Source organism: Lotus japonicus, chromosome 2 (assembly GCF_012489685.1).
Source record: "Lotus japonicus ecotype B-129 chromosome 2, LjGifu_v1.2".
Taxonomy (NCBI): domain Eukaryota; kingdom Viridiplantae; phylum Streptophyta; class Magnoliopsida; order Fabales; family Fabaceae; genus Lotus; species Lotus japonicus.
Genome location: NC_080042.1, coordinates 56,579,659 through 56,590,904, shown reverse-complemented (window position 1 = coordinate 56,590,904; position 11,246 = coordinate 56,579,659). Strand labels below are relative to the sequence as shown.

At 40.8% G+C, this 11,246-nt stretch overlaps 1 protein-coding gene across 1 annotated transcript; it reads right to left on the bottom strand.

Moving 5' to 3' along the window:
• Positions 1-249: 249 nt before the first annotated feature.
• On the bottom strand, positions 250-949 carry LOC130735474 (kunitz-type serine protease inhibitor DrTI-like). Its single transcript, XM_057587444.1, has one exon. The coding sequence runs from the start codon at positions 904-906 to the stop codon at positions 319-321; it is 588 nt and encodes a 195-aa protein (XP_057443427.1). The 5' UTR covers positions 907-949; the 3' UTR covers positions 250-318.
• Positions 950-11,246: the final 10,297 nt, after the last annotated feature.

Sequence of the window (11,246 nt, the reverse complement as noted above, 5' to 3'; positions counted from 1 at the left end):
AGAATAAAGTATGCTTAACTTTTTTAAAAAATGCGTTACATCATGCAAGTTAAGCACATAAAGTGACAATTAAGTGTAATTTTCTAAAAAACTGAGGTGCAAGTATATGTAACGAGTGCTAAATTTAGAGATATAAGCAGACTTATTCCTTTTTTCTCGAAAAATTTAAACTAACATAGAATACGGATATATAATTGTAGTTCTTGTTGTTCTAAGAGCTTATTAGTGTTTAGAATTTCAAAGGATTGAATCTAAGAGTTAATGTTACTATGACTTATCTAAAACGATTATTAATAATAGAAGATAATACATATACATTCATATGCTATCCTTTTTGAACTTAATTAACAACGCGTCTCCAGTGAGAGCTAGACGTTTAATTCCACCATTCTCTTGATATACCCCAACATCTTTGCAAGATGTGTTAGCGATATCACTACAAAAAACAAACTTGTAGAGAGCACCAATGGACTCAATTTTGAAGGTTCCCGTCTTAATTTGGTGACTAGGGTAATCTTTAGCACTACCGACAGCTACATATGGCACTTTAGCCGATTTATCATAGATAACAATCCAAGAAGAAGAACCATTATATTTTGGAATGTTGGTGAAATTTACCAATACAATGTCATCGGTAAGGATGGCCTTTGTTGAATTGGAGTCTGTAAATGTGACTGGCAAGGCGCTGCTAGAGAGAACAACAAGTAGTTGATTTTTCACCCCAGTTTTAGCAACCGTAACTCCGCCATGATTTTCAATTGACGGAAAGATAGAGTACTTGCTTGTAATATTCAAAACGTTGCCGTCTATGTCTTTAACAGTACCACCAGCAATGGCAAATTTCAGTTTTATGGTAAAGGTAAGGAGAAGGAAGAAGAGGTTAAGCAATGAAGAACTTGTCGTCATTGTGTGCTTCCAAGTCTAGGAGTGTGTCTGTGTATTTATTTATTGGGATGAGAAAATAGAGCTTTAGGAGTGTCTATTTATACATGGTTAAAACCATGTGAAAACAAGAAGAAAAAGATGGATATATAGATCCAACGGTGATGCTTAATTAAGGGATCCCAGCTTCTTTCAATTTAATGGTATGGAGTTAAAAACTTTAAATTCATTTAATGGTATTTATGAGAGAAAAACAAAAATTGTTGACTTGAAATTGCACATGCTAGATAATAATACAAAAATTGAATGAATGATATTAAAGATTTAAAGTATATGAAATGACTACAGTACCCCGACCTACCACCACACCTTAAAGCCTTTTACATAATGGCATGAGAAATAATTAATGAAAACAATAAAAGCGAGTTGAAAATTTTGAAATCATTTAATAATAGTTATGAAAGAGAGAGAGGTACAAGAAATAATTAATGATAGAATAAATATTGGGTTGAAAACCTTAAATTCATTTAATGATATTTACGAGTGAGAGAGAGCACGAAGACTTGAAATGGACCATGAGTTTGGATAGTTTTGTCTACAATGGTTTATATGCTAAGTGAACTACTTAAGTGATGTTATATCATTGATACCTCATCCACCTAAAATTCTTCCTACATACTAAATGTAAAGTATCTAAAGGCTGAATTATATTTTTGGTCCTTAATTTATCGCGGTTGTGCGATTTGTCTCCCAAGTGTTTAAAAGAAACGATTGTAGTCATTGAAATTTTAATTTATGAAAACAGGGCCATTCCTTTTGATTTATACCCAATCTTTAACAAAAAATTACTGACGTAGCGCTCGTTTATGACGTGGATCTGACCATTGTGTCACTGTGATGCCATGTATTTTTTTAAAACTATATAATTAAATATATTTTAGTTAGGTTGGTTTAATTAATTAGCCCAAAAAATCCTTCTTCTTCATCATCATCATCTTCTTCCATTGATCATCACCTCAATACCAAACCACAACTAGAACCTTCACCTGAACGATCAACTTCAATTCACTACCATCACCCATATTGTGAACCACCATGTTCTAGTATCAAACCCATGCTAGGGTCTTCGTTGTTCCATATGTTCCCTAGCCAGCAACCTCTGCGGTGGACCCCTATAATTGCAGGGAACTAACCACTGCAAATGAATCTCCTACTTTAGGGGTTTGAAGTTCTAATTGATCACACCATTGTAGTTGCCATAACTTTCTCCATTTCTGCGAGTAGATTTACCTCTTTCGTCTCTCTCTATTACGACCTTTCTCCTTCACCCTCAAACTTCTTTCTTCTCTTTTCTCTACGACTACGCAACATGTCCAAAGCGATTAAGAGAAGATATTGTACCTTCTTTCAATTTCTTACTCTGATATGGTGATAAATTCCCATTTTTTTGATTTGTGTTTGCTTGATTTATATATTCAATAATTCTACTTCAATTTTCATGAATTTGTGTATTCTTGCTGTGATAGATTTATTCTTCAGCACAATATAACCATGTTGTTTGAGAAATTCATCCCCAAATATAAAGATCCTTATTTTCCCAATCTTGATCATGATACTTTTTGTTATATCTAATTAATATGATCCGACTTCATCATTTATTTTGTTTATATTTTCGAATTGCACATATTTAAATCTTTTGTTTTGTTTCTTTCATGCCTTAGAAGTTTCAAGACTAGCACCGCACAAATTTTTGGGAAATCTGGAAGGGTTGGGAGAATGGTGGAGCAGTAGCAATTTCACCCCAAAGGTGAGTTCTTTCCTCCACCGAGAACTAGTTAAGGCCACAAAAGTAGTCATGATGCTTCTATGCTTACCATGATGCATGTTCAAGTTGTTGTGTTCGTTTCTGGATATCATTGATGATGTTGTGAGTTAGAAAATAAGGCAGAGAAGAGGAGAAGGCAGGTGCGGTGGTTGTGTTTCTGAATTTTTGTTGTTAGAAGAGATGAGTGAAGAGGAAGAAGTTGTTTCATGTCTTCATTTAAGATGTAATATAAAACCTTTGAATCTGATTTTTTTTATTTGTTGAAGGAGGTGTGTGGAAGATGATTCTTGAAATTTTGGAATGGAGGAAGATAAACTCACTTGAATCTGAGTTCTTTTAATTCCATTAATTAAATTAACATAATTTCATTTTTTTTAAATGAGATCGCATCCCAACGACACAATGGTCAGATCCAAGGTCATAAAAAGAGCACCACATAAAAAGAGCACCATGATGGTATCAATTAGACGTTCATCTTATAGATTGACCTAATTTTCACAAATTAAAAATTCAGGGATCAAGATCACGCACTAACATCAGGAGTCAAATTACATAATTGCGATACATGATATATCAAAAGTCTTATAAACACTAACATGAGGGATCAAATGTGCAATTAATCCTAAATGTTTTCATATTTCCAAGATACCAAAGACGCATTATTTTCATTCATTATATTCGTGATAAGCCAATCTGCAAGTATACATATTTGCCCGTAGTAATATAAAAGATATCGTACCCAAGGGATTGTGTTCAATTATCGATTCAAACTAATTCTATGATTTAGAGAATAAAAGTAAATACGATTGAGGTGGTTTGATTCAATTGTTGAATTTTTCAGAAATAAAATAAAGAAATTAAAAATATTTTTTAATTTATATGAGAAAGATAACACCTGAGTATAGTTTCACCAATTTAATCTATGCCTTAAACAAAACAGTGTTTGTATGAAATTGAGAGTTCTCTCTATGGTGATTTAGCCTATGTTCTTACTTACTAAATTAATAGTTAAGCAAAACTTTCAATTCAATTACTACGTCTGTGTTACGAGCACCTAGACCCTTGAATTGAAGATTAAAATTTCTTATACTAGCCACCACAGTTAGATTCTACTCTTATTCCTAAGAGTATGGAAGGTCTAACAAATTTGCTCCTGTGTTTCCTAATTCTTAATATAACGTTCGTTCCTATAAGAATTAGTAAAAAACTTGCATCGATTCAAGCACAAATTAACTAAAACGAATACCACTACAAAAAAAAAGTTATTTAGTGGGGTTTTTTTTTTTTTGCATTTAGTGGGGGTTTTCAACCCCCGCGAGTTACTTAGCGGGGGTTTTGAAAAATCCCGAAGTTACACTCTCCACAAATCATTATCGGCGTTTTTCAGCAAACCCGGGTACCTGCATAGGCATTTAGCGGCGGTTTTTAGCGGCGGTTTTGAACCTCCCTTACCCGTAAGCTTTTTTTAACGGGAGTTTTCAACCTCCCTTAAATGCAAGAGATTATTTACAGCTTTAAACCTCCCTTGGCTACTAGAGTTTATTCTAGGACATTTTTAACCTCATTTAATTGTGGAGTTTACTTATTAACCATTTAAAGAGGTTTTCTAAACATCCTACAAATATTAATATTTAAATGCATATAATATGAATTAAAAAAGCTCTATTGCTCTTGATAAGAAAACAAAAAATTGCTCATGATAAGAGTAACAATACTGCATAAAGAAAGAAATACCAAAAGATATTTGATTGACTCTACAAGTAAAGATTGAAAAGAAGTAGCAGCCACCTTAGAATCTTGCTTCTCTTCCCTTCCTTTTGCGCAACTTGTTCTATCCAAGAACATAGAGATGAGGTACGGTACCCATAGCGAGAGGATCGTGATGTGAGAATCTAGAGAGAGTAAGAGCGTAACTGCTTAGAGAGAGAAAATAACTGAATTTCAAGCTTGTGTTTCTCAAATGAGTTAAGAATCCCTTACAATTGGTAACCGTCCCCTATTTATAGATTCAAGGGTTGGGCTTGGCACCCTTAACTTCTCCTAATGGGCCAGTTGGGCCTCCTGGGAGAAGACCCAATTCCCTGGTCCACTCGTCGTCCCAAGCGGGCGCACTTGGGCGAGGAAAAAGTTGATTTATGTTCTTTAATTCTTGCTTTGAATATTATTTTGGATTCAAGTAATATTCTGTTTTAATTGTTATTATCCAAGCGAGTTGACTCAGTTAGATGATTCTTTTACTGATGATGAGACGATGAAGCGATCGTGAATTCGTTCTCTAAGAACGTAGATCTCTAACGCCGATCGGTTGTTAGCTTTGAGGATTCCGTGGGCATAGATAGTTCTTGTACTTTGAAGCGACGATCGCCAAGCTTCTTAACTAGAACGAATCATATTCTGAACGATTGTTCCCTGAAGAATCAGGGTTCCATCTCACTATTGTAAGGTTGGATTCAACTCAGAGCCTTTTTGAAAAGCTGAATTAATCTTTTATAACCAATGAAGGTTTGTTGCACTTGAATGTTATAATCCGAGGGCTAATGTTCTTTTTATCTGATAATTCAATCTTTTATCTTTCTACTTGATAATCAACCAAACCCCCTTTTTATTTGCTTTAGTTTTACTCTAATATCAATTAATACTTCATCAAGTCCTCGTGAGATCGATCCTGGTGTTCAACACCTTGTACTGCATTCAAAGCAGAAATACTTTGACACGCACCTGCGACAGTGCGTTCGTCATCGACCTTGGGGATGCTGTGGAACAAGAGAAGAAGACATGATGTGTTAATTTATTTTGAATAATTTTAATGCAACTTCTTTTTGCTTTGTTTAATTGTTATCGTTGTACTTCCGTCTTTTAATTAACCAGTTAATTTTTACTCCCTACGTCTGTTTTAACGCTCCCTACGTTTTCCTCACTCTCTTCCGCACCCCCTTTCAGTTTCTTTGTTCACGCCATATTTCCCGTAAGATCAAGCGTGGCCTGGCCAGCTTTGCTTGGCGAGGACTTATAATCGCTCGGGTCCCAATGGCCATATAGGTTGCCCGAGACTTAGCCTAGTTAGGTCCGCTCGCCCATATTTCGGGGAGGTTTTATGGATAAGAAGCTTATCCGCACACATCGCCGACGAGTGACGGCAAGTGGCATCGGCTTTTCCGGAGCGATCCCCAGACATCAAGGTCGTGTTGGGATCGCCACCTTCAGGGAATTTTTCCCACCTAGCTCTTGCCGCAATTCAGTGTGATAGAAATGGCTGGATACAATTTTTGTATTTTCAATCAGACGTTATAGTCAACAAACTCCCGAGATGGAGAACAAGAGCGTGTCTTTGTTTTTACTATTCGGGCGTTATTTGCCAACAAACTCCCGAGATGGAGAACAAGAACGTGTATTTGTTTTTAGTTCATCAGTTGCTCGCCCTTGTGCCAAGCCGGGCTTTCCCTTAACTTCAACTATAATAGTACCTCAGTCTCGCCGCATTCCAAGACCATGGCACCCGCCTCCCATCTAAGCTTTCTAGGTGATAGGCCCCCTTCCCCAATACCTTCAAAATCCTGTAAGGGCCCTCCCAAATCGGGTTTAACTTGTTGCCCGTGTTCCCGGTTCGTCTCTTAAGCACCAAATCCCCCTCCTGCATCGCCCTTGGGCGGACCTTCATGTCATACTTTGCTGCAGCCCGCTGCTTCATTGCCGCCTCTCTGATACGAGCCTCGTCCCACGTTTCAGATAGCAAATCCAGTTCCATTGCCATGTTGGAAGGGTTCTCGCCTTCAAACCGCGGTGCCGTCCTCCAAGAGCTATTGTCTATCTCGACGGGCAGCATGGCGTCTGCGCCATAGGTCATCCTGAAAGGGGTCTCCCCCGTTGTTGAATGTTGTGTTGTGTTATAAGACTAGATCACCACCGGAAGCTCGTCCAACCAAGCTCCTTTTGCTTCGAAAAGTCTACGCTTTAAACCTCGCAGAATCACCTTATTAGCTGATTCTGCCTGCCCATTGGTCTGAGGGTGTTCTACCAAAGAGAATCTTCTCTGGATACCAATTTCTTCACAGAACACCCTCGCCTGATTACTTGCGAACTGCGTTCCATTATCTGAGACAATCGCTCTCGGGACCCCAAACCGGCACACGATTCTCTTCCAGTAAAAGTTTACGATCTTTGCTGCAGTAATGCTTGCTAGGGGCTCGGCTTCTACCCATTTGGTGAAATAGTCCACCGCCACGAGGATGAACTTCATCTGTGACCTAGCGGTTAGGAAAGGTCCGACGAGGTGAACTCCCCACATGGCGAAAGGCCATGGTGAGCTGATCGTGGCTAGCTGCTCTGGCGGGGCTTTGGGTAAGTCTGTGAACATTTGACATTTTTCGCATTTCTTTACAAATTCCGTGCAATCTTTCCTTATCGTGGGCCAGTAAAATCCCGCCCTAAGGACCTTGCTCGCCAAGGATCTCCCTCCTATGTGGCTGGCGCAAACCCCTCCATGAACCTCCGCAATAACGCTCTCATACGTACCGGGTGGGAGACACCTCAATAGGGGCGAGCTAAATCCCCGCCGGAAAAGCGTCCCATCAAGTAGTGTGTAATGCCCTGCTTCTCGCCTTTGCTCTTTTGAATACTTCATCACTCCACTTGGCTCTCCCGCCAAGATCTCCATGATGGGGTCCATCCAGGTCTTTTGGCGGTCAACAGAGGCTACGAGCTCTCCTTCTATGCTTGGATTGGCGAGTGTCTCCTGGATCACACTCCGATTATTTCCGGGCTTCCGAGTGCTTGCCAGTTTTGCCAGGGCGTCCGCCCTTTGATTTTGTGTTCTCGGCACGAACTCGACCACTACCTCCTTCAATCGACTCAGCAGGAGCCTAACGCGCTCCAAATACTTTATCAAGACCGAATCTTTCACCTGGAATACTTCATTCACTTGGTTTGCCACCAACAGCGAATTTTTCCTTACTAGCAAACTATCGATCTGAACCTCGATGACCAACTTTGTAGTTCTTTTGATTGGCTGCATTTTGCTTAAAACATGATGTGCAACCATATGTTCCAACATCTGGAGCAACATGTTGTGCTTATGTATGTTGGTAGTTCAATCGTTGAAATCAAGTTGTTTGTTGGGCTGCTGACTGGATGGTGATTCAGAAGATTTATTCTATGTTGTGTGTTTTATCTTCTGAAGGCGTGTTTGTTTTTAATCTTGGCTGAAGTAACAAGATTGATAACGTGTGAACCAAGTCTATCTCAAAGTTTGAATTCTGTTTTACTTGGTTCTGTTTCTTTATTATGGTAAGATTTGATTCCTTGAAGATTCTTTCCAGAAGTGCTGTTGTGGACTCTATGACATTCGGCCCATTGAAGATCCAAGCCACAAGTGAATGTCTATTTAAGGAGGCTTAACCCTAGTTGCAAAGTGTGCGTTGGGCACCCAAGGATTGGGTTTTTAGGGTTTTGTTTTGTGAGTCCTTGTTCTGTTATTTTGTACACCTCTCTACTGCCTCCATTGATAATCATATGGCTTAGAGTTGGTTTGTTTAGTTGAGTTGTAATCTCTTCAAATATGTGTTTGATCTTGAGATCATCTTTGCTCTTGTTGTGAGTTGTTAAATCATTGTGGCAGTGATTGAGAGAAAGTGAGAGGGGGTTCTCATTCTTAGGGGGAGACCTAAGTAATAAACCACGGGTAGGAATAGGTAGAAAGGCTGGGAACTGGGGCAGTTATGTTAAGACCTTTTTTTTACTTGATTCTCTATAATAGTGGATTATCTTTCTCGGGCTGAAGCCCTCCAGATGTAGGTGATGTTGCACCGAACTGGGTTACCAATCCTCTGTGTTCTTTATTGTTATATTGTTGCTACTGTGTTGTTTCTACTGTATTAAACGTTGTGGCTTAATTTATGTACTGTTGTGCAATTGTCGAACCGATTGTCCCAACATCGTGTTCGACATCTGTCCTGTGCGAGAACCAGAATTTCAAACTTCAAACCTGCAATTAAAGCTTCATATTCTGCCTGATTATTGCTAGCTTTAAACTGAAACCTTAGAGACTGCTCTAGTACTAACTCCCCAGGCCCCTGCAGCGTGACCCCTGCTCCACTCCCGTTCTCATTTGATGACCCATCAACAAACAGCGTCCACTGCGTGTTCACCCTTTCACCGACTTCTGGCGTTAATTCTACCACAAAATCAGCTAAAGCATGTGCCCCAACCTTTTCCCTCTTGTCGTACTGCAAACCATACTCTGACAGTTCCACCGACCACGCGACAAGCCTTTCTGATAAGTCTGGTTTCTGCAGCACCTGTCGCAAAGGTAGATCAGTTCTTACCTTTACCTGAAAGCTTTGGAAGTAAGGCCTTAAGCGCCTGGCGGCAACGAGTACGGCGAGCGCCGCTTTCTCTATTTTTTGGTATCTGACTTCCGCCCCCTGGAGCGTATGGCTTACAAAGTAAACTATTTTTTGTTCACCATTTATTTCTTGAAGAATTACTGAGCTGATTGCGTGGTCGCTGACGGAGAAATACAAATGTAAAGGGAAACCTTGGATGGACTTCGATAGAATGGGCGGTGCAGACAACATTTCCTTAAGGCGATTGAAGGCTTCCTCGCATTCTGGACTCCACTCAAAAGCTGTGATTTTCTTGAGGCATTTGAAGGAGTAACCTGGAAAGGGCCACGATCCGCCCCGTCAGGCGCTACACCTCTTTCACACTGCTTGGGCTCTTCATTTCCTGAATTGCCTTGCACTTATCTGTATTGATTTCAATGCCCCTTGATGTTATCATAAAGCCTAAGAACTTCCCACCTTGTATCCCAAAAGAACATTTTTCCGGATTGAGTCTCATGTTATGCTTTCGGAGTCTGCCAAAAGCTTCGGAGAAGTCCTCATGATGATCGATTCCTAAAACTGACTTTACGATCATGTCATCGACGTAAACCTCCCTGTTCCTTCCCACTTGATCTTCAAAAACTCTATCCATCAGTCGTTGGTACGTCGCCCCGACATTCTTTAATCCAAAAGGCATCATTTGATAACAATAATTCACTATGGCGGTCATGAAGGTTGTCTTGTCCTCGTCTGAGGGATGCATCTTGATTTGGTGATACCCTGAATAGGCATCCATCAGACTTAGCAGCTCATTCCCGAACGCCCCATCCACCAACTTGTCGATGCTCGGCAGCGGGTAGGAATCTTTAGGACACGCTTTGTTCAGATCCGTGTAGTCCACACACATGCGCCATTTTCCATTTTCCTTTTTCACCATCACCACGTTCGCCAGCCATGTCGGATATTTGATTTCTCGAATAAAATCTGTCGCCAGCAATTTATTAACCTCTTGTTGAATCGCTTTTTCATTTTCATCGCCCATTCGCCGGCGCGTCTGGGTTATTGGTTTGACGCCGGGATTTAATGCCAGCCTGTGGCAAATGAAGTTTGGGTCTATTCCAGGCATGTCTTTGTGACTCCAAGCAAAAAGATCCAGATTTTCACCTAATAGTTTTGGTAACCTTTGTTCTTGACTCTCAGTCAACCTAGTTCCAATTTTGAGGATTTTCTCGCCAAACTTCAATTCCTTAGTTTCTTCGGTCGGCGTGGGCTTGTTGGCTCGCCGCTCGCCTCTCAGATCTAGGTCCTCCTCCAGCACATCGACTTCGTTACATCAGTGGCCTTTCGAAGCACCCTTTTTCCCATACCGTTCCACCGCGTTGCAATAGCATTCCCTTGCACTCTTCTAGTCTACAACAACTCAAAGTGTTCCAGCCGATTATCATGTTGTAAGATCCCACCGCCCCGAGGACTAGGTATCTCACCTTCAGTGTTTTGGCGTTCTCAAATTCACCAAATGTAGTATCAAGGTCGAGAACACCTCTGACCCATTCTTGCTCGCCTGCGAACCCCACAAGAGTTCCCGCGTAGGGAGTGAGGTCTTCTTCTTTCAAACCAAAACGTTCAAACGCATCACCGTAAATGATGTCCGCCGATCTTCCTTAATCCAACAGCACTCGCTGAACATTGAGTTGGTTGACACGCAGTGGGACCACAATCGGATCATCCAGGTGTGGCTTTACTCTGCAAAAGTCTGCGGGTGAAAGTCTAATGTCCGGGTGTAAAAAACCAAAAGGAGTCTCCGTGACCGCATCCACTGCCCTTGCGTATCTCTTCCTCACAGCACTAGTGACTCCACCTCCACCAAATCCTCCTGCAATCGTGCTCGCCTTCTAAGTCGTTAAGGCCCGATTTCTCTGAGGACTGATTGGTTCCCCTATCGCTATTAATCACTCCATCGCGCGCAGCAAATCGCGACATTCCTCTGTATCGTGGTCTGTTGTACGGTGGTAAGCGCACCATTCTTCTCCATCCGGCTGCTTCAGGCGGTTATTAACGTCGCGGATTAACCATTTCCAATTTATGTGAGTGCTCGGTGTCTCGAATGTCAACAGTTCATCTCCCGATTCTTCCTGTCGCCTGCCGTATGCACGATGCAATGACGAATCGCACACGTGTCTCCGCCTTTCCTTCCTTTGTCACGACGTGCTTCCATTAGG

Coding starts and splice junctions, on each gene's coding strand:
- LOC130735474 (XM_057587444.1), bottom strand. CDS start 906: ATGACGACAAGTTCTTCATTGCTTAACCTCTTCTTCCTTCTCCTTACC.